At 41.6% G+C, this 24,860-nt stretch overlaps 1 protein-coding gene across 3 annotated transcripts in view; it reads left to right on the top strand.

Annotated features, from left to right (window-relative positions):
- IRAG2 (inositol 1,4,5-triphosphate receptor associated 2) overlaps window positions 1-24,860 on the top strand; it is a 53,224-nt gene that overhangs the window by 26,084 nt on the left and 2,280 nt on the right. For 2 of the 3 annotated variants that reach the window (XM_075210755.1, XM_075210756.1), the window contains exons 24-39: window positions 2,452-2,530; window positions 11,203-11,246; window positions 11,368-11,435; window positions 13,232-13,318; window positions 13,697-13,755; window positions 16,147-16,198; window positions 17,592-17,643; window positions 17,733-17,760; window positions 18,138-18,278; window positions 19,246-19,380; window positions 19,919-20,063; window positions 20,773-20,810; window positions 20,956-21,021; window positions 22,514-22,569; window positions 22,725-22,826; window positions 23,611-23,703. In XM_075210755.1, coding sequence (XP_075066856.1) covers window positions 2,452-2,530; window positions 11,203-11,246; window positions 11,368-11,435; window positions 13,232-13,318; window positions 13,697-13,755; window positions 16,147-16,198; window positions 17,592-17,643; window positions 17,733-17,760; window positions 18,138-18,278; window positions 19,246-19,380; window positions 19,919-20,063; window positions 20,773-20,810; window positions 20,956-21,021; window positions 22,514-22,569; window positions 22,725-22,826; window positions 23,611-23,703 — 1,245 coding nt within the window. Of the gene's footprint in view, window positions 1-2,451; window positions 2,531-11,202; window positions 11,247-11,367; window positions 11,436-13,231; window positions 13,319-13,696; window positions 13,756-16,146; window positions 16,199-17,591; window positions 17,644-17,732; window positions 17,761-18,137; window positions 18,279-19,245; window positions 19,381-19,918; window positions 20,064-20,772; window positions 20,811-20,955; window positions 21,022-22,513; window positions 22,570-22,724; window positions 22,827-23,610; window positions 23,704-24,860 lie in introns of those variants that run through there. The other variant, XR_012691465.1, reaches the window with a different exon arrangement.

Below are 24,860 nucleotides of genomic sequence, written 5' to 3'. Positions count from 1 at the left end.
TTCCATTGGCTGTATTGTCATGAATGACGCACAAAATGGAACAATATATTTATGGTCACTGGATGCACTTCCGCCACCCCCCTTTGCTGCCGTCAAATCCTTATTGCCAGTGACGCTTTATGCAAATGCGATTCAAGTGGGCGCGCCTCAGCAGTAGTAGTGTACAAATCTACGTTGCAGCCTTTGGGTTAAGCTGTTCTGTACAGTTCCCTGACAGATTCGTCTGATGTATTGCAGAACGCAGGATAGATGTGCACACATTCAAAGGATTGTTTCATATCCACACGTGTACAGAAGTGTCCTCTTCCTACTGAAGCAGTTTAGATTATAGCTGTCACGCTCCTCTCTTCATAAATTTTATATTTTGACCCTTCCAGTCTCTGAGCAGAAGCAGGAGGAGACTGTCCGGAAGAATAGGGGAAATATTTGAATATTTTCCCTGGGTGCATTAAAGCGAACATGCAAACCGGGGCAGACAATGCATCTGTGTGGAAAGAATGAAGAGATAAACAAATCAGGGAGTTGATGTTCCTTTCTGGGCACACAGAAACTACCAACTGCACTCTTCTGGTTATGTGGCAGTGTGTGGAAAAAACCCAGTGACTATTGTAAATGTTTCTCAGGGTTAGTAGATGTATTCTGTCAAATAGTCGCATTATGGCCTGAAATATTAATACATTGCACCTGTATAATTGTACCATATAAATCCCCTAGTGTCCTGTTCAATTACACGTGTTACTTTTCTGCACTATTAATTTGCAGGTTTAGTTGAGAGGTGCAGATTGCTACCTTGTTTCAGCTATGTTTTACAACCTCCTGTTGCATAGACTTTCATTTTTCATTGTAGATTATATAGCGCCACCGTATTGCGCAGCGATGTACAGAGAATTTTTAATCGTTCACACCTGTGCATGTAATGGTTTTATATCGGGGATACTCACATCCGTTCTACAATCTCGGCTTTTACTGACTGGGAGCGACCATGATGTCTCCTTGTAGTGATCAGGTTTTCTGAATGAGCTGTTTTGCAGGAACCCCCATTCCCCCTTAATTGCTCCAGTGGGTAACGTGACCGGTCTGTGCTCATCCAGTTGTCGGATGCTGGTACGAGGCTGCAGGAATAAGGGGAGGGAAAGGGGGACTCTGCGCTCTAACATTATCCTGGCATCCAGTGACATACAAGGAACTAGGTATCATTTGTACTTCACTAGTCTGGAATAAGTATGAGCAGCTAATGGTTCAACACATCTGAATATAATAATTTGTGACCGACTGCAGAGCTTACACTCTGCGGGGGATTGTCTGTAAGAGAGGAGAAATGTTACATTCAACACTTAAGATTATCGTCCTATGTAATCCATAGTCTAGAACAGGGTTTCCCAAACCCAGTCCTCAGGGCTCCCCAACAGTGCAGGTTTTCTGGATCACATCTGACCTAATTAGGACCACCTGTGGATCTGTTACAATGTGTCAGTCAGTAATGAACACACCTGTGCTCCAGCAAGGAGATATGGAAAACATGCACTGTTGGGGAGCCCTGAGGACTGGGTTTGGGAAGCCCTGGTCTAGAATGATAAATCATATTTTTTTTTCCTGTTTAATGAGAAAAATTTGAGCATTTATTAAACCTCACATTAAAATCACTTTTACACTTGAATTAATTTTTTATTTTTATTTTTGTATTTTTTTTTTTTTTTTTTTTTTTTTAATATGTTTTCCTGCCTGAAGAGGGGACTAAAGGTCCATCTTAATTTTTTGCAAAAAAAATAAATCTTGATTTAGAGTAAGATCACACAGTTCTGCTATCAGATCTTCTTTCATTCACACATTTGCAATCCCCCCGATGTGCTGCAGATTAGTCTGCGTTAGACTTCAGTCACAGTTCTCACTTCATTATTCTGGCAGGTGGAGGAAAATGTTGGGGGTTGTTTTCCAGTTCCGCTCAGAGCCCCCGACGTTCAGTAGCTGCAGACTCTGAGCTTGTGAAACCTCCTGCAGTCAAGTCCTGTCGGAGGCTCTGTTTGTGTTTAGCTGTCCTGTGAGTTCTTGGCCGCATTCAGGACCTGCCGAGCTTGTTTCTCAGTGAGCTCCACATTTAAAGCTGATTAAATAGGATTATTCAGTAACAAATATATTCGTTGAGTGAAGTTATCTGTGTGTTAGGACCGCAGTGACACTACTTGTATACAGATCACTAACTTCATATTTTCATGTTGCTAGAAGAAATATTTGTTTTTCTTGTGTGGCTTTATTATCAGGTTCTAAAATCGCAAACTAAGCCAAAACTTCATCATATCTACAAAACTTTTTTGTTTGTTTTAGAAGAGTTGTATGGACAACGCACCACAATTTTAATTCTGGCCGAGTGCAGCAAAAGTGATTTTCTTGTTGGGGGTGAGGGGGTTGTGTATTTATTCCAGATTCTGATTTATGTATTTATTTTTGCATTAGGTCCACACTTGTGTCTCTTGGGGTTCAGACTGATGAGGACGTCTGTTGCATTTCTGAGATGGAAAAATCTGTCTCCAAGGTACGTACAGGATTCGGAATAATGAACTAATTCGTATTTTGTTATAGCGCCTCTCCCCTTACCCAATGTTAAGTGCCACCCTTAGCGCTTAACATTGGGTAGGGGACAGACTTGTAGTAGGTTTGCCTTGAAAGGACACTTTAAATTTTCTCAAACTCCCATCGTTTAAGTGTATAATGGAGATTCACAGAGCGGCTGCTGCACAGGAATCCGAGCCGGCAGGGTGGGAAGACTATATAGAGGGGGTGGGGGATGGGGTCGTGCAAAGAACAGGGGGTCCCCCGGTGTATTCCAACATATGAGATCAATAGAACAAAAAGTGCAACACTGAGGGTCTTATGATCATTTGCATCGTACAGCGTTTGTTATTTTTATTTTTTTTAAAGAAAGGATGATATATTCCCCCCCCCCTCACCTTGTATAAACATTGACATTCTGTGTGGGTCTATTTTTGGCAGCACCATACATGGTGGTAATATAAACTTGACATGCATATTAATATATTCAAATATTATGTATTTGGGACACTGTCCCCAAGAGCTTACAATCTCATGGGCAGTATCTTGAATGTGATGGATATTGGATCACATTTCCCAGGGATAAGATATTTTTTTGTTGGGGTTACATAGATAATGGGGTGTCGGGAACAGACGTTACACAGAGGTAATTCAATAAGGAGAGCAGCGGTCAGAGGAGATGGTTCAATTGTCGGGACAAGCAAACGCCGGCGACGTGTAGTCAGAATATAGACAGTCGCATTAATCTTTTATTTACAACTGGATGCAGGGAGATGACACGGTGCTTACCGAGAAGAAAACAATCTTACATAGTGAATAATTAAATCTAAGGCCGGGGGGTTTGTGGAAGTGTCATCGACAGGTTGATTTTTCTTGTGGTCATTGTACGGCAGTTTGAAGATCTAACCAGTGAAATATCTGTGGTTCGTATTAGCAGAGAGGTGACTGTGATATTACTTGGAGGTTGGGAGACTGAGGGCATGAGATGTAAGAAGTGTTTCTGTAGGTATTTCACAGTACAATAAACTCACAATATATCGGTGCCCCCATGAATCATACGACTCTTCTCTTCCATTATTTTTACATCTCTTATTACGGTGCGGTTTGCTTTTGTGCGTTCTGTTTATAGAGCTGTACGTGGAACAAATGCTTTTCCTCTGGGTAATGATGATAATGCCTCAAGAAGTTGGCATCGAGCTTGGTGGAGATATTTGTGTTTCCACATCTAGTCTGGGAGCTCATTGAGTGTTATATACACACTTACGTGTTCCAGGTCACCGGCTCCTGTGTGTCCGGATCAGTCCGATCTGTACCCGGCTCTGCCCAGAACAGAGTGTGGAGACTTTGTACGTTCCCCATGTTTGTGTTGGTTTATTCATTGCAGATAATTCCCAGTGCAGTCAGACACCTTATGGGCAGAACCATGAGAAGACAACCGTACAATTATCTGGGAACCATCGACCTCAGTGAGACCAGAGACTGTCTGTCAGTCTAGTGAATTGATTTGGTTACATTATTGTAACAATGTTGTAGTTCTCTGTTAACACTTAGTGTTTCAGGAAAGCTGATCATTTATATATTGTATCAACTACATAGTAGGTAAAAAAAAGGATATTTAATTACAAATACTTTAGTGAAAGGAGCAGAAATCCACTCTTGGTCCTTTCTTAAGGCAATTCTACTGCATTTTCAGTGCCCATATCCTTCTTTAATATATATATATATATATATATATATATATATATATATATATATATATATATATATATATATATATATATATATATATATATATATATATATATATATTTATACCCATAACCCAGGTCCATTCACGCAGTTTAATTCCCCTCTAGATATTTGTCCGATTTCTTTTCGAGCACATTTTTCTCTAAAAAGAAAGAAACATAGCAGAAAAGAGCTGGAGGTTTCTAATTTATTTGTTTTTTTTAAATTTTGTGTTGACAAAAGGTGATCCAGAAATTCTAAATTTTTTTTTTTTTTTTTAAATGAGCCGCATATTGGTCAGATTACATGCTTAATGGGAACCGTAACCGGATAATGCTGAAATCAGGACAGTGAAGTGGGTATGATCTCCTCGTGGGACTAGTTTTGAAGTTACTTTAGGCTGCTGGAACCTAAATCCCCCCCCTTAAAACCTGGCCAGGATCCAACTGGACCACATCGTGTTGATTTCATCCCAATCGGTGCAGGGGTGTCCGCATGCATAACCAGAGAGACAAACGGACCAATGATTTTTATATACAAGATAATATCCCGTCAGTGACCAAATGAGAATCTCCTTTCTGTATAATTGGATTGTATGAGTGATCTTTAATTCGATGTGAGCATTTGGGTGTCGGGGAGTTGGGTCCGGTGTGTACGGGGCGTTGGATGAGATCTCTGCTGCCAGGTTTGTCTGTGGTTTTTACTGCATTGCGAGTATCCAGCATTTATCTCTTGGTTCCAGAATCTATTGAAGCATCCAAAAAGCACTTTGGAAATCACTTGTTTGTTACACCGGATAATTGTTCCAGGTGTGGATGTAACTTATTTTCCACCCAAATGTTAGTGGCTTTTTATGTAAATGAGAGGAAGGAGATGGATAGAGCAGGCATTCTATCAGTATAAAAAGATCAGCAGCTCATCCACTCGACATACAGTTGTACATAGCCTAGAGCATTATGGGAGCTGTGGTGTCGGCAGAGGTGTCTATTTCTTGTAGTATGGAGAACATGGTCCTATACACCTCACCGTTTGGTTGGAGGAGGTTTGGGGAACAACGGTTTTATATTTGTTTTTGTTTTTTTTATTACTGGTGTTTGGCTTATTTTGTTCTTTTGTATTCAGTGTACTTTCCAGTATAAATGTTCGTCTCTATTAATAGTCCAGCTCAGAGGGATTATATGTTCCCAGAATCCTCCTCTACACCAGGAGTTCTGTGTAATATGACCCATGACATTTCCAGCTCTGTGAAAGTGTTTGCACAGACCCTGTTTTGCAGGCAGCGTGATTTGTAGACTATTCCAAAGCAGGATGTATTTACCGGTCACTATATACTGTGGGTTTAATCTCTGTATCTATAGACATAGTGTGAAGGGTCAGGGTGCAATTAAATCAAAATCCTGATAATCAGTATGAAATGTTTGTAAATTGTCCAAGTAAAGGACGCAATAGTCCTTTTAAATACATTTTCTGGCAGGTGAGGAAACACGCAGTAGCCCCCAACTCATTGCTGCCCCTTAGATTTACTGTGGGACCCCCGTTCTCTGATCTTTACAGGTATCTGCAGAAATCGGCCCCCACAAACAGAAGCCCGGTGGTTTGGTTATCACTGCGAGCGCAGTCAGTCATCCATCACAACCCCTGATGATTAAAATTGCAACACGTCACTAATAATGATATTATCAATATTACTCTGGAACCAATAATGATGTGAGCTTGCGCTACTTCAAGTTGGTTCTACTTTTGTGGGGACCCAATTTTTTCAGTGTCCCCCCAAAAGTACATAGAGGGGTCCCCTAGTTAAGGTGGTGGAGGGGGGGGGGGGGAAGCATGGCAACAGGGTCAATTATTTTGCTAAAAAGTTTAAATTCTCCTTTATTTGATATGTTCCAGATGAATTTATTCCCTGCAGGGTTTCTTAACTCTTTTAAACGGTTGTCCTAAATCTGCCCCTGGGGTTCAATAAATTGCAGGATCACATCTAGAGCGTAGCCCATAATCCATCATTGCTGCATAGGCAGAATAAGTTGCACACTACCATATAATCCATTTTATTTGCACATCTTCATTGTCCTAACAGGGCGCAGCCGGTGTTTGTGTAAATTTGCCTGCATCATGAATATCTTGTTTTGGGTGATAAAGTGGTTAATTGAATACGTTTCCTATGTTTTGTGCTATTTCGGTTCCTGAAGATGATCACTGTATATTGTAATAATGTGAAGATTAGGGCTAAAACAAACTCCTGTAAGTAGTCTTGGGCTTTTTATGCAAAGGAGAGTAAATCTCCTTGTCAGCTGTAGCTGTGTAATGGAGCCATAAAGGTCTGAACATTAAATATACAAATTCTTCCAGGGCTGGTGGGGACATGTAAGCATATAACTCTTTGTAGCCAGGGAAATCTCAACTGCAATTATGCAAATATTATTGGTAACGCTCCTAGCATTGGTGTGTTGTAGGACAGTGTGAGCTGGGCAATAATTACCTATAAAATGATTCAATGCTCCCTGTGTTTCTAACACTGTATCCAACATCTCAAATCACTGTATATGAGGAGTAATCTGCTTTGCAGACAGCACTGTGCGATGCCCCATCCACTAGGTTACATACCTCCCAAATAAACTGTGGACAAATCATTTTTCATTGTCCTAAATTATAATTTGCTCGGTTTACGAAATCTAGCCCCGCCCACTGAGACCATCACGGTCGCCCCCTATTGGTAAGAACTGTAGGACAGTATGAAATAGCGGTTATTATGTATCGGGTGATGTCTTGCAGTTTTGAAATGTACTATTTTCAATTTGTGGGGTATTTAAATTCTTTGTTCCTTCTTACTGACATCAAATCAAGGGACATTTTCAAAGGAATTAATTTTTTATTTTATTAAACTTTTGCCCCACAGTTGGTCTAAACAGTAAACTGGAGGTTAAAGTGGGTATACGGCTACCAGCTTATTATGACGTTATTGTGGTCTTTATTATGTTTTTTTGTTTATATTTTCAAAAATCTGATTTACACTGTTATTTTACCTCCTTTCAGATTATTATAAAATCATGATTTAAGAAATTTATTTTATAAAATAGCTTAGGAGTTTATTCTCCTGTAAACACTAACACTGTTTATAATTCTATGTCCAATGCGTTTGCCACCAGGGGGCAGTCTTGAGTTGATGCTCATGGGGTACGGCCAGTGATGTAGGACATCTTCATATTTTTTTGGATGTTTGTGTTTATGGCTAAAATCCCAGATTCGCTCGCCCCCTATATGGTTTTCATAGACTATATTTGCTGTTCCTACCACTTATTCTATGCTTTGCTGTTACCATCGTAGGGCAGGAAACAAGTTTTGTAGGTAGAACGGTCACACTGTAGAGCCGTGATGGGCAACAGGCAGCCCTAGGTCTGCTAGTGGCCCTCCGAGTCTTCGCCTGTGGCCCCAGCTCCTTCTGCTTTGTCAGAATTGTTGTTTATAACTATAAAATCCCTGCTATGTTATTACAGATGGGGGTCTCTCTCTCCGATTTTTATATTTTGTTTTATCTTACTGAGATTAAGGGTTAACATGCGGCCCATGAAGAGCGTAAGTTTGTCCATCGCTGCAGTAGATCCTTAAAGAGGTATTCCAGAGTTTCAGCTCACAAGATGTAGATGGGACAATTCCCATCAGCCCGGAATCCACCTCTATAATAAGGGGACTTGAAAACTAAACCAATCTTAGGGGTGCTGTGAGGAAAGTAGCCAATTGGACAATGTCTGGCTGTATATGGTCTTCATCCTATCAGAGATGGATGTTATTGGCCAATGAATATTGACCACCTGCACAAGTACCGTTTATTTGGGTATAGTCTGGTTTGGAAGCTGATGGGTCCAACCTTCTAGGTCTGGCAGCACCAATGCATGAACATTTACAAAACACAATAAATAACCAAGGTATATATCTCTTACAACATCTATAGTTAATGGCCTGATACCTAGTTACAGCATGTCCAAGTCTCATTCTCAGCCTTTAGCTCTCCTTTCACAATGGATGTGTCGGTAGTTTCACAGAGAGAGATTCAAATTAGCTGGCAATAAATAGCTTAGATTTGCATGAGGTGAATGTTCACATTGATGGAGAAACGCGTAGTCCTTCGTCCTCGGCTGATTTTCAGCTTCCTCTTTTTGAAAACACTGAAATGACTAGATTCAGAAAGGGCCGTGCATTGTAAACGTATGTCACAAATATAGAAATCTAATTCCCGGAATTGATTATCTGGACCTGGGAGCTCCTGTTTTATTCATGCTGGATCTATCGACCCACTGAGGCCAACGGGAATGTTTTCTTCCTTGGACGCTGTTATCAGTGTCCCTCTCTAGTTGTAAAGTGTTTGGGCAGTTCGGTCCCATAGTGGTTCTTGGAGCTTATTCTTCAGTGCCCAGAGTGTGGAGTGGAGGGGTTTTGCTTTTCACTTACCTGAAGATGGTTGGAAAGAAAATAGGAATTTTAATGAGCTAGGTTGGTGAGAGTTGGCAGCTGTAATAGTTGCTCTACTCTGGTTCAAGGGGCATTGGGGCAGTTTGTACACAGACTGCACTCTGACCTAGGACCAGGTGTGGGTTGGAGCGGATTCTAAGAACTGCCCAGGCTGGTCAGGACAGTCAGAGTGGATCCCAGGGTAAACCAACCGGTGAAGTGAGCGATCAGAGTTTGCTGGAGAAGACTCGCCGTTTTGGGTCCAGAATTATGAATGCAGTTACACAGGGAGAATGTCGTGTCTGTCGTGTTTACCTTTTATGAAAATCCTAATTGCTTTTGCCAGGTGAAAACATTTATGTAAATTGGGTCATCTGTAGCCAAATCTTTTCAATGGTATTTTTACATATGTATCTACAAAAAGACACTGGATGCTGTGCATTCACTGGAGATGATGATTATTGTTATTACTGCTAATTTAGCTACTTCAAGCTGTATTAAAGACTGGGACTGTCACATGTTGCAATACATGGTAAGCTGACCAACTCGCAGCACAGTCTTCCCCTTTCTTGCCAGGCCTACGCTAAATGTAAATATGAATTCAATCTGAATTATAACATCACTTTGTAACTGGGTTGAGTCTTATCTGCACATAGCTTTTAAAGGCAGGTACTCCCCAAGGATCGTTGGAGCTATAGAATGTGTGGCGTGGCTAGCGGAGGTGTAGGGCACGAAAGGTCCTCTACCTACAGGCTCTGGTGTAAATTCAGACCAACTAACCAGTCTTTGAGGCTGCCGTCTTTATCTTCCAAGGTCCAGCATTTAATTCACTCTAGTGAGTCGTCATACGCCGTTCTCTGAAATAGTTGTAGCCCAAATGTGTCCTAGGAAAGGTGATGAGCTTAGTTTCTTTATGTAGACGAGAGATCATATACCCTCTGAACTACAGAGGGGGCAACCTGTGGCTTGATATGTTGCACTACAGGTCCCAGCATGGCCGTGTAGTACAGTTTCTGAGCTATAAGCTGCCGGACATCATCCTTTATAACGTACAGATAAGTGACTAATAATCTGGGCTGGCATGTGTTGTCTGTAGACAGGATCTCTGCAGCAGACTGGAGATATGGTGGATACAGTGAGATGATTTAAATGGCTTGAGGAGATTATGGGGGTTGATGGGGGCTCTCCATTCTCGGTTGTACATTCGATAGACCCAAGGAATCTCTTCTAGGAAAAAATCCTTTTAAATTTTGATAGAAATCATTGTAATCGCCGACACTTGTCACTTACACAGTGCAGGCAATATATAGTCAGAGGCCACTTTATTGCAAATATCTAATCAGCCAATCATGTGGCAGCAACTCTGTGCATAAAAGCATGCAGTCATGGTCAAGAGGTTCAGTTGATGTTCAGACCAAACACCAGAATGGGGAATAATTCTGATCTAGGTGAATGACTGTGAAATGATTATTGGTGCCAGACAGAGTGGTTTGAGTAACTCAAACTGCTGATTTCCTGGGATATTCATGCACAAGTCTCTGAGTTGACAGAGAATGGTGCGCAAAACAAAAAACTTCCAGTGACCGGACGTGTGTGTGTAATTATAATGTATGTAGTGTATAATGTTCAGCCACTTCCTTTTCTCCCACTAATCTGTGATTGTCTGACGAGCACTGCTAGGAGTTCTCTATCATGAAGTGAATAATTATTTGTTTAGTTTTCTGTGCTTACATTACTTGGTTTTATATAGCTCCTGCGTAGGACACTGTATCTGTCTGCATTAAATATATATCTTATTTATACCCATTGTTCCTATGGAGTCTGGCCAAGTACATTCCCCAGTCCACAGGTCCCCCAGTTAGACGCTATACCCCAATACTGGTTAGAACAGTGGTTGATACAATATACACACATGGGACATAGTGATAGGGGTGATTTTTTTTTAGATTTAAAACAGAATTTTTTTTTTGTTTTTTATTCATTAAATTTACTTTTTTCAGAAATAAATTATATTATATATTAGAGGATTCTACTTAACTAGCTACATAAAATAAGTATAAGGTCCATAAAAGGAACAGAAGACACCGGGTATTGTAACTAGATTACTGATGTTTTGAAAGAATCTTTGATCAAAGAGAATATTCCTAGATATATCAATGTAGGAACCGATTCAGTGGATTGAAAACTGAATTCCCAGACGGACTATGGGAAAATAGAAATTTAATATCTATCGGTTTATTAGGGGGACTATCGGTTTATTAGGGGGACTATCGGTTTATTAGGGGGACTATCGGTTTATTAGGGGGACTAGCAGTTTCTGAAAGAACATGATTGGTTAATATTTCACTGAGTGGTTTCTGCGTCTGGTGATCTAGAATTGACCGTTCATCCTGATGTAGGGAGGACGCTTTGGGCCATTTGCTGCACTAATGTTTTAATTCACCTTTTCTGAAAACTCTCAAGTTATATTCCGTGTTTCAGGAGATAGCCGCTGAGCATCGACCAGAAGCCGCGGACTCCTCCAGGTCTGGTTTACTGAAATTCTTTCTTACTAATTTCTAGTTTTGTGATTTTTTTTTTTGGTGTTAATTTATTTTTTTATTTTACTTTATCTTTCTGCAAATCTCTCTTGGGTTTGTTTTACAGCACTTCTGTAAATTGTGACACATCCGCTGATGGCACCTCCCCGCTGGATAACACCCTCTTCTCATCCGGTGAGAGAGATTCTGCACACTGGGGGACTGGGGAAGGTCAGAGATGTCTGTGATGGGATCACTGATAGTTACTAACGCTATAAGTAGCCTGTTTTGGTTGGTTGGGAGGGGTGTGATCGGGGTGTGTGATATTTTGTCTGTCTAGGCCTCAATGCATAGTTTTCAGTTTGCAAATCTAGTGAGACCTGTTTTAGCCTTAACCTAACATGCCTGACCTACCTCCCCCTCCCCCCGGACACCTCTTCTGTGCCACCTCGTATGTTGACCGCCCGTAACTCCAACCTCTACATGATCCATAGGTATAAAATAATCTAAAATAAATAGTTTAGTCCTTAGCTTGTTAAATGTGTGAAGAGCGCATTATGCACCCAGCGCCCTAACCTAAGGGGGGCGGTACCACAGATCCGGGCCTGAGGGCAGCGATTAGAGAACTCTAAATCCCCAATTACCTTTAATCTGCACCTTGGTCAAGTTCTGGTTACATTGATTAACAAGTGTCAGATGTGGGGGTCTGAGAAATGTGACCCCACCACGGTTCTACTAACTGAGGGCAATAAGACACAATAAACAAGAACAATAGACTCAATGTAACAGAATTATTCCAAGGAAGCAGCTAGAAGATCTGTTTCTGCAACATTCTATTCACAGCTTCTACAAACTTGTAACAATGTGTTTGGTATGAAGATGATCAGTTGCTTTTAGTTGGATAGAAAACCTTAAAAACGCAACTCCAAGGCCTCGGGTGATTAACCTGCGTTTCTCGCACTGTTCACGTTGTCTGAAACGTAGAGGTCGCAGATCACACATCTAGGACTGTTGTACACAATGTACAGATAAATGATCTTTATGTATTGAGGGAAACAGGATCAGCAGATAAGATTCATACAAAGATGGTGATGGCCCAAAATAACCCAGAAGACTTCAGTTTACCCCAAACCAGCTTAAAGGATGATCCATCTTTATTGGTGTAATTAAGGCAATAGTTGCCCAATAAATGTAATTTTGTTTTATTATGACCCCCAGAAAAACCTTTGCAGACGCTTCTGTGAATGACTGTTGCAGTTTCCATTTTATAATGTTGCCATGGAGTAAGGGCAGCTTACCGTGAGTGACCTCAATGAGTGTGGCAGACAACTACATGTACAATCATACATTGCAGTGTTTGCCTCTTCCTCTGTTATCAATCATCGCCCAGCTGGTAGTGTAGAGGGATGATTTGCACAACGAGTAGTCGTAAGAGGGGGTGGAAAAGACGGTCCTATAATACATCGTAGTTTAACCTAATTAAACCGTATTACAGTAAAGGAGGTGTTGCTGTACCCAATCTGAGCTAGAGCTCCCAGGTACCATGTTCTACAGACACATGTATTGCCAATCCCTAAATCCACTCAGACCCACGCGGCTATAAAGACAACACGTCCTCTACTGTCAATATTATTTATCACAATATAATGGGATGATTACTGTGATTAAGTTATTAACAGTTAAAGGGCTTGTTTATCCTTTAAACATAACACAGAACTAAATGGAGAGTGAAATAATTGTTGTATAAATAAATCAAACGGCTCAACCTGTTGAACAATAACAGACTTTCCTCCAAGTAGACGCTTCACCCAAATATTGATGTTATAATGTGCAGGAATCCTCACTACCTGAGCTTCAAATTGCATGTTAAAGGGTCTCCTATCGTTGGGAGTACCAGTGTTTTATAAAATGTTTCCATTAACATTATATTTAATGCTGCACATTGTACCCTTAACTAATACATTAATTGCACATATCTATACATATAACAGAGACGGGAGCTGGATCGTTATTAATGGATCTTAAAAACTCGGCTGTGAAGGAAGTCAAGGTGGAAAATTCAGACGTTGGTGCAAATGGTAAATTACTAAACTATGAATAAATCAAACCGCAGACGGTGTATTCTGGTCTATGTCACCTAGAATCTGTCGCATTCATACTGTTCTGTTCAGCGGCTTTGTGTCGTATTTGTGTGTACACAGAACCTGCAGCCAACACTTTTTGCAGATAACAGGAGTAGTAGTAATATTGGGTAACGGGTAACCTTCTCTGGATATAGCGAAACCCAAATAAGAAGAGATTTTGTTCCAGGATAATCAGGGTGATTTTTTAAGCATTAGGCAAATGTCAGACATATAGGTAGCTCAGCATTGTCAATAATTAATATAAACTGCATTGTATGTTAGTCCGGGTTCAGTCCAGGTCCTGTTATGTAACCGCATCAGTCTATCTCACAGATTCATCTTTACTGCACAAATCTGGAGAGAATTCGGTAAACCTGAAAGATGGCGACTTGGTAAGTGGACTTATAATATCATTATACACTAAGTAATATTTACATTTCCACTTTGTATACAGTGTAATAGAATTGTATTAAGATCATGTTAAACAGCAGACATAGGACACTACACCTCCAACATGTCCTGACCACCGGACATGATCATAATACAATTCTATTACACTGTATACAGACATAGGACACTACACCTCCCAACATGACCTGACCACTGAACATGATCATAATACAATTCTATTACACACTATATACAGACATAGGACACTACACCTCCAACATGACCTGACCACTGGACATGATCATAATACAATTCTATTACACTATATACAGACATAGGACACTACACCTCCAACATGACCTGACCACTGGACATGATCATAATACAATTCTATTACACTGTATACAGACATAGGACACTACACCTCCAACATGACCTGACCACTGGACATGATCATAATACAATTCTATTACACTGTATACAGACATAGGACACTACACCCCCAACATGACCTGACCACTGGACATGATCATAATACAATTCTATTACACTCTATACAGACATAGGACACTACACCCCCAACATGACCTGACCACTGGACATGATCATAATACAATTCTATTACACTCTATACAGACATAGGACACTACACCCCCAACATGACCTGACCACTGGACATGATCATAATACAATTCTATTACACTCTATACAGACATAGGACACTACACCCCCAACATGACCTGACCACTGGACATGACCATTATACAATTCTATTACACTGTATACAGACATAGGACACTACACCCCCAACATGACCTGACCACTGGACATGACCATTATACAATTCTATTACACTGTATACAGACATAGGACACTACACCCCCAACATGACCTGACCACTGGACATGATCATAATACAATTCTATTACACTGTATACAGACATAGGACACTACACCCCCAACATGACCTGACCACTGGACATGATCATAATACAATTCTATTACACTCTATACAGACATAGGACACTACACCCCCAACATGACCTGACCACTGGACATGATCATAATACAATTCTATTACACTATATACAGACATAGGACACTACACCCCCAACATGACCTGACCACTGGACATGATCATAATACAATTCTATTACACTCTATACAGACATAGGACACTACACCCCCAACATGACCTGACCACTGGACATGACCATTATACAATTCTATTACACTGTATACAGACATAGGACACTACACCCCCAACATGACCTGACCACTGGACATGACCATTATACAATTCTATTACACTGTATACAGACATAGGACACTACACCCCCAACATGACCTGACCACTGGACATGACCATTATACAATTCTATTACACTCTATACAGACATAGGACACTACATCCCCAACATGACCTGACCACTGGACATGATCATAATACAATTCTATTACACTGTATACAGACATAGGACACTACACCCCAACATGACCTGACCACTGGACATGATCATAATACAATACTATTACACTCTATACAGACATAGGACACTACACCCCCAACATGACCTGACCACTGGACATGATCATAATACAATTCTGTTACACTGTATACAGACATAGGACACTACACCTCCAACATGACCTGACCACTGGACATGACCATAATACAATTCTATTACACTATATACAGACATAGGACACTACACCCCCAACATGACCTGACCACTGAACATGATCATAATACAATTATATTACACTCTATACAGACATAGGACACTACACCCCCAACATGACCTGACCACTGAACATGATCATAATACAATTATATTACACTCTATACAGACATAGGACACTACACCCCAACATGACCTGACCACTGGACATGATCATAATACAATTATATTACACTCTATACAGACATAGGACACTACACCCCCAACATGACCTGACCACTGAACATGATCATAATACAATACTATTACACTGTATACAGACATAGGACACTACACCCCCAACATGACCTGACCACTGGACATGATCATAATACAGTTTTATTCTGCCTCTATTTTGAAAAACACCTGTAATTAGGGTGGAGTTCTAATTTGACATGCAGTTCCTCCCAGTAACTGGTCATAATAAACTTCACTTAAGTGGTTATGTCTACTGAAGCAATATGAAATGCCTAAAAGGAATTATGTAGATATTGAATTGGAACACTGAGTAAATCCAAGCTCCAGCCAGAGGTACGAGAGAACGTGGGCACTATACATGCGTTTGATTATATTCCTGTACAACTAGGGTAATACTTCTACAGGTAGAAATGTGCTGACATCCGGGGGACGGTTACACATTAATATTACATTCTGCCTTTTACATTTACGTAGGAAACTCCAGAAGGGAAACCCAGCATCGCAAATAAAACTTCTCCTGAGGAAGGTGATTATATTGTTTTTGGGCTTTATACTAGAAAATTAAGTCTAGATAACGGCATGTAAAGCAGGGTACCCACTACCGGTGTTTCATCCAATTATAGCGCTAATCACATGATAAACGACTGTTAGGTCCGATATTGCATTAGTGTCTACGCTCCTGCGATCATATTTTATTATAGCAAAACACTTTGTATCGTTTGATTTTATAAACTTCCTAAAAATCATGATCAACGATGGAACGATGTCGGGCACATGTGGCAGTGAGTACACACTCGCCACCAGCAGTGTAGGCAGATATCTGTACAGGGTACAGACTCACCACCAGCAGTGTAGGCAGATATCTGTAGAGTGCAGAGTCAGGATCTTCTAGCAGATGGTTATGAGAGATGAAGATCACAGATCTGTAGGTAAGTTGTGTAGGTATGTACACATGGATCGACTGCTCATCAGGACTTTGTTGTTGGTGAAATGTTCCAGAAATCGCATTCTGCGTCATCTTCTGTAGTGTGCACCCAGCTTTAGTAAAGCCATCCTTGGAGGTACAACGCACACCAGGCGTAACTACCACAAATAACTGTACGTACTTTAGCAGACATTTAGCTATGCCCACCATTCGAGAGATTTTGAAACATCCGGTTAGGAGGGTGACGGTGATTCTGCATTATGTTTGGTCCAGTTTGTCCTATATCTGCTCACTATAGACAAGGACTGTGTAATTTGTCTGCTTGTGGCATTGGGGGAAACACATACTCCACACTCTGACTTCCCAATACAGCTTAGCAATTACATTAAACTTGTTTTAATTTACAGCTTTAGTTAGAACGCCAGTAAAGCAGAATGTCACATGATTGACGTTTGGTTGTTAATATCGCGTTTACTGACGTTTGTCAGGTCATTAGCGTATACTTACCTTGTGCAAATCGGGACGCGATGAAAACAGGAAGTGGTCACATACCTCTAGAACAGTGGGCATCACATTGGAGGCAGCTACTTGCCCTGGGCACATGCCTAGCGCTTCTGTTTGAAGAACATACCTCCCAACATTCCGTCAGTCGGGACTAATGTCCTGACTGTCGAGGGTAATGGGACAATCCTATAGAATCTGGACTATCCCTACTAGGTCAGGACAATTGGGTGGTGTGATGAGGTTGCTGGGGCTCGCCCAATGAACTAATTTGTGGAAAACGCCAGGGAATGGCGCAGGTAGTGGTCAGAAAAATGTATCCTCCCAAATGCAAGTAACATCGCCCTAGTGGTCGTGGGGCCTTTGGAAACAATGGTGACCAGTTACAGAACCGGCTACGCATGAAAATAACGCCAGTGGGTAAACCTTAAATTAGAACAGCAAACCTTCCATTATAATACTGTAAGTGATCCAGTTATTTTTGTATCTGTAGGAACTTCAGCTGCGCCAGTTGTTAAGAATTCACAATCTGCTGAGGGAGACCGGTAAATTCTGGCTAAATTTTTATTTTACGTTTTTAAAACATCTATTTTATGGGGGGTAACGTCTCACAAATGTTTCTTTTTTATTGTAGCTGCTCAAACAATGAGAGAGAGATGGAGGTAAGTCCTGTGGGTCACATGATTGGTCTGGAATGAGAGCGGAGGGAGGCCGTTCACAGAAGCCTAAAGCTTCATAATTCTCTGAGGTTAAATTGCAGTCCCCTAACTAAAAACATTCTGTGTGCAGATTGGTAGACACAAATTGAGCACATTTACCTACTTCAATGATTTATGGTTTATTGTCCCTTTAAGTAGTGTAGTTTCTCTAGTGGATTCATGAGTGCCACCTTCAGGTTTTAAGTGGGTATTGCAAATATCAAATGTTGCACCAAATGCACCAACAGAACTGAGGATTTAAAATAAAAGATAAAAATATATGTAATTCAGGTTTTTTTTTTATGTATAATTAAGCATTTTTAAAATCTATTTGTTTTAAGACTGAGTTCCTGCGTTTGTCACTTGGATTCAAGTGTGACATATTTACTTTGGATAAGAGGCTGCGTCTTGAAGAAAGATCCCGTGATTTAGCAGAAGAGAATCTGAAGAAGGAGCTGGCGGGCTGTAAAAAACTCTTGGAAGTAAGATTTCTAATAAGAGTGGTTTGTTCTCTTAAAGCTGCAGTACCACCCGGAACACTAAAGCTCCGCCCCTACCTGATCCCCTGGAGGCTGCTAGATTCAGCCGATTTTCCCAGTGCTCCGTTGTTCTTGTCAGTGTGAGATGCTTTTTTTTTTTGGGGGGGGGGGGGGGGGGTCCTTATTGATGTCACTAGTTCCTAGTAGAGATGCTCTGACTCTGTTCTCTGAGAATCGAGCCCATCAGAACTACGCAGATCCGAGTACCGTGCCGAGCCTCAGTACTTTCCAGTGTCCTCAAAGTGAAGATGAGGCAAAACGTCATTGTTGAACCATTGGATCTCACGAGTTTTGATTCCATAAGTACCGCCCCCCACGGAGATTCAGCGCCATGTCACAGAAGGGGTAGCAGGGTTGTTGGCAGTCTCCAGTTACATTCTACCCTGCAATAGCTCATACAGAAATAGGATGGGTGGCAGTATACTTGTCACTCTCCAGTCTGTCATGAAGATACCAATTCCTCTACGTCATCTGCTAAATCCCAAATTAAAGTACATAGTGTTTAAGTCCGGGACACAAAAATGTAAAAAATCACCCTTTATCTTGGTAAAGAAAAATAGATCTGTAATCCAGGCAAAGTTATATGCAGAAAAAAATTAAATTGCCGACATGCCATTCTACACACGCAGTGGCAAGGAAAGAATCAGGCCTTCGCCTTTCTCTGAAGTGCTAGTTCTGCAACTGTCACTGAGGCATCTTCTTGTAAGGTCAATCATGACGATACAAGACCTTGCCATTCTGACTCCAAAAGTGGTGCCCAAATATTTTTACGTGTAAAAGCTGAACTGGAAGAAAACGGTAAGGCAGGTTTTAACACGATCATTAGGTCGCCAATTCACATTATGTACATTGCTTTTGTAAATTCCTAATATAATCACTTGAGTGTACAATATTTGGTCTCTTGGTGCAGACCCTGACCCCGTTCTGTGAGGAAGATAATCAGACCCACGAGATTGTGAAGAAGTTGGAGAAGAGCTTACAGTTCCTCAGCCAACACACGGCGAGAGTGGCCAGCCGTGCGGAGATGCTGGGAGCCATTCATCAGGTGACCGGAGAGATCTGTGTGATTCCCAGGAAACTCTAGAAGAGATTCCAGTCCTCAACCTGCTCTAGAAAAATGTTCATTAAACTTTATACAAGTCATAAGCAATGTTATGGGAAGATACTAAGTGATGGAACTGTCCTTTACTATATAAAATATTTGGGTTATATTTTCTTTTTAAAAAAAAATGCAGGTATGGGGTAACTCAGGAGGTAGAGGATTATGTCTTAGTCCCTCGTCCTTCGAGTCTTTTCAGTGTTGAAAATGCAGAAATATTACACTTTTGAGCAGCACCCTACGGTATAAAAAATTATTTTCTTCTCCAGTTCCCTGGGGGACGTGCACAGAAACTGTAGCTGGTGGTAAATGTGCGTTTTTACATTTCTGATCACTGTTCCCGGTCTGTAAATTTGTCGCACCTTGTAAAAAACGCTTCTGTGCCAGTTTGATACTCACGTCCGTGCTGCGCTGCATCCGCTATTGGTTTTGAATAGAACTGTTGGGATTTAGCTCCTTGGAGTTAACTGTCTGTATGGTTTAGGAAAGCCGCGTCAGCAAAGCGGTGGAGGTGATGATTCAGCACGTGGAGAATCTGAAGCGGATGTACGCCAAAGAGCACGCCGAACTAGAGGAGCTGCGGGAGGCCATGCACCAGAACGAGCGCACCAACGTGTCCACCGAGAGAGGTCTCTATCACACAGCGATTACTGTATATTGAGCTCTTATAACAAGTGCTGGCAGTGTACTGGGGGGGACAACTAACAGAGAGTCTCTAAATGTTTCTACACTTGGGGTCCTATTATCTAAATCGGTGATAAGTAGGATCTTCTATTGAGGTTCGAAGTCCATTATCAAAGTAATATATTAAAATTGACCCCAAGGCAGCTGAAGTGGTTAACCCTTTCACAGACAACATAAGCCCTTCCTACCTTTGGTGAATGGGCCGCTTAGTTCTGGTCTTGAGTTCTTGAATTTGCTGTGTTTTGTGGGGTCAAATGGGGCTCCTGAGCCTGTGGGTGGTCTTTCAGCCGTTGAGGTCTAACAGCTTTGATTCTCTGCACACCATGATATGAGACATATGTATTTTTAAACAAACGAACTGTAAAATTATATTATTGCATAGTTTTTCTTTTAAATTGTTTTGTTTCAAAAAATCTCTACGCTGATTAGAGAACTCTGTTCCACTAATTGTATAGCTCTTACAAACATCTACATTAGAGGTGGGCAATCTGTCGCTCTCCAGGCATGTTGGGAATTGTAGTTTCCGGACTACTAGAGTAGGTTACCAGAGCTTGTTCTACAGAGAACTTTAGTAACAGTGGCATCTATAGGCCACATAATATAATACAGGGAATCCTAACATAACTTATAACTTTGTTTTTTGTTTCCTTGCAGAGGATGCACATAAGTTGGTGTCGGCTATAGTTAGTAAGGTAAGTCCTGCAAACGGGGGATTTGGGAAGTGGGCGGCCTGACAACTGGTTTAATGGGTTGGGTTTATAAACCTGAGTTGTCGACCACTCTTGGTGGCTTCTTGATATTACCTCACTGCTCGGGAATGAACCTTTATCTGTACAGGTATCACCTGCCAGGAGAGTCAGCATGCCAGCGTACCCTAGAGGTATTGGCACTGGATCAGCGATGGTGAGTTGGATTCTCTTCTTCCTCCAATCTTCTACTATCTGTACACACTGAAGTCATTTAAAATAAACCACTGCTGCTATTCTAGAAGGGTCAGCACAGATGTATTCACTACTCAAACCGTTTCACCCTCACACCAACCCTGCTCCCACCTAACCTACTCACACTGGTACACCCTCACACCTACCCTGCTCCCACCTAACCTGCTCACACTGGTGGTACAGCCTCACACCATTACCACTCACACTGGTACAGCCTCAGATCTACCCTGCTCCCACCTATACCACTCACACTGGTACACCCTCACACCTACCCTGCTCACACTGGTACACCCTCACACCTACCCTGCTCACACTGGTACACCCTCACACCTAACCTACTCACACTGGTACACCCTCACACCTATACCACTCACACTGGTACACCCTCAGATCTACCCTGCTCCCACCTATACCACTCCCACTGGTACACCCTCACACCTACCCTGCTCCCACTGGTACACCCTCACACCTACCCTGCTCCCACTTGTACACCCTCACACCTACCCTACTCCCACTGGTACACCCTCACACCTAACCTGCTCACACTGGTACACCCTCACACCTACCATACTCCCACTGGTACACCCTCACACCTACCCTGCTCCCACTGGTACACCCTCACACCTACCCTGCTCCCACTGGTAAACCATCACACCTAACCTGCTCACACTGGTACACCCTCACACCTACCCTGCTCCCACCTACCCTGCTCCCACTTGTACACCCTCACACCTACCCTGCTCCCACTGGTACACCCTTACACCTACCCTACTCCCACTGGTACACCCTCACACCTAACCTGCTCACACTGGTACACCCTTACACCTACCCTACTCCCACTGGTACACCCTCACACCTACCCTGCTCACACTGGTACACCCTCACACCATTACCACTCACACTGGTACACCCTTACACCTACCCTACTCCCACTGGTAAACCATCACACCTAACCTGCTCACACTGGTACACCCTCACACCTACCCTACTTGCACCTATACCACAAACACTGGTACACCCTCAGATCTACCCTGCTCCCACCTATACCACGCACTGGTACACCCTTACACCTACCCTACTCCCACCTATACCGCTCACACTAGGAACACCCTCCCACCTATACCACCCACTCTGAGTCAAATTTCCTCTTAATTTTAGCTCTTCCTAGTAAATTGTATCTCGCAACTATCGCCCTCCTTAACCTTTGTCCTCAGTCCTGAGCTCTCTATAGGAGACCTCATACAACGACTCACTATTAAAGACCCTAAGATAACACCACAGGGCAACATTTCAGCATTAGTCAGACATTAATGGCTGATGTCATTAGCCACATATCTTACTCCAGCTGTGTTTTCCTGTTCAGAAGGCACCTTATTTTGTTACATAGCCGTCCACATAGTCTTCTTGACATGATCTGTGATTTATGTCATTTAATGTTTGTATGTTTGTCACAGGATATGTTTGGAGGAGACAAACTTGATGGAAAAGTACACAAGAGGTCAAACAGTTGGTGAGATTTTGCTGTCTTAATTAATTTACTCTATGTAAGAAGACTAATAATTTGTATCTGTCATTCTATAATCCTACCCTGCGTTATGACCCTCATACGTGGGGCAGATGGTTTTACTGCCTGTATATAATACAGTGATGTTTCCTCTTTCACAGGAAGTTGGTGGGATCCAGACAGAGCGAAAACCGTCCAATAATGCAGCGTTTAGTTGATAACTACAACCGAACGGAGCCAAATGAGGAGCATCTTATAAAAGAGTAAGTAAAAAGATAAATGTATATATTATTCAGCCCTTGTCACAAATACCCACGGATCTGTCTGTCCCTGCTGGACAGTTTCACTTCTGTTTTACTTTGCTGTATTTTTTCCAGCGGAGCCATATGGATGGAGTAGAATTGCTGTAGTTTATGTATTGGCCTCTAAGGAGCAGTAGAGCTCACTTATCGCACCTTATAGACATGCATATGACTGTACGATGCCGGTGTGTCGTGTATTTCGTGCAGATTAACTTCAGTCCCTCAAACTGGGCAGATGCAGAATCGTCCTCTGACTTCAGCAGAGATCTGGATGATCACAATATATTTGCTTACTGTGCAATAAACAGCTACTGGCACAAATGTGTAACTCAGTTCTGCTGTGGCGAATACAAACAAATACCCCCCTCCCCCCCAGCATCAACCTACGTCTAGTGAAGTAAGACTATATCCGTCACATTTGCGATATTTGGCCTTGTGATGTTTTCTGGATATAAGCATGTCGGGCTGCTAATTATTACGCCTGTAAGAAGATCCATGACACTGTTATTGAGAACAGTAGATGGAGCAGGTGTGGTGGAACTACAAGTCACATCATACCTTGACAGCTGGCACTGCATGCTGGGGCTTGTAATTTCACAACACCTTGAAAGGCACCGGTTGGCCAGGCTGGAGGTAGAGGGTAGATCAGCCATGGTAGGGACTGAATGCTGTTTCTTACCTCGGCTGCCATTTGTTCTAGAAATTTGTGCTTGAAATAACTTCTGTTTGTGTTTTACGTGACCAGGGATGAACCTAGCACAGAATTAGTGGAAGAGGAGAAAAGGAGGAAATCCAGTGTTGTGCAGAAAACCCTTTTTCCAGCCAAGCCAGAGTCCATGTACGTAATACTGTCCATCATGTTCTGTATTGTGATGCGGACAGTGCATCTATATATGAAACATGATTCTACTTAGATACATTGTCTCTCAGAAATGTGCCCAGTATAGGCACTGGGGATAGAAATAAATTTGGTCATATGTTATATATTCCATAAAAATTACTACTTGTAAAAATAAATTGTAAATGAAAACAAAGTAGAATTCATTTTTTAAATGTGAGACAAACACTAAGGGGCAGATTCAATTGACCACATTATACTTGAGAGTAACGCGTTCTGCGCACTATTACCGTTAATACGGTAACTGTAACCTGGATTTCTGCTCGCGGCTCCCTGAGCTACGAGCAAATATCTGCATAGAAATGACCGCGCTAAAGGTAATAATGAGCACTACTTCCGTAGTAACAGTAAGTGTACGGGCCGCGATACACTCGAGTAACGCAGTCAATTAAATCTGCCCCCAAGTCTTCAGTTTTACAAGGTTATGTAGAAAGCCATTTAAAATGTTTGACTGTAAAGGAATTTAAATTTGTTTTTGAGAATACGCTGTTGGGTTATTACCAGAAAGAATAGACTTCTCCCATCTTTGTTTTTTTTTTTTGCAATTTAATAAAATGCTGTATTTGGAGCACTTTAAAACGCCCACGTTTACTAATTTGCAGGACAAATGGTGCCGGTCTTATTATTATACTGGAGAGGGGTTATTTTATAGAATGTTCAGTGAACATAATTACATACATGACCTTATTCCACTCCTATAGAATACCCTGTGTCACCCCCTATAACTCCGTGGACAGAAGCCTTGTAAGAAGGTGGTAATGGTCTTGAGATTCTGATATTGGAGTATCTCTGGAATAGCGGTGGTTTAATGTTGTTCATGGACAATTTTGTCTTTAGACCAAACTCCCTATTAAATGCTGCAGTTGTAGGTCACACAATGTGGTCATTCATGCTAGGAGAGCCCTGTAGGACCACTCTGTAACATAACACATGGACCATAAGTGGCTAGGTCTGGGTAAGACTGATCATGACCGTGTCTGGTTCACATTTGGCTTTTTTTTTTTAAACAAGTGTTTATTAACGGTCAAAAAAGAATTAACAGTGCAAAAGGATACATGTTATATCAAACAAAATATATTCAGTATATTGGATAGTGA

The sequence above is a fragment of the Mixophyes fleayi genome, chromosome 4 (genome assembly GCF_038048845.1).
Source record: "Mixophyes fleayi isolate aMixFle1 chromosome 4, aMixFle1.hap1, whole genome shotgun sequence".
Taxonomy (NCBI): Eukaryota; Metazoa; Chordata; class Amphibia; order Anura; family Limnodynastidae; genus Mixophyes; species Mixophyes fleayi.
The sequence above is the reverse complement of the archived record's forward strand: the minus strand, read 5'-3'. Positions and strand labels throughout refer to the sequence as shown.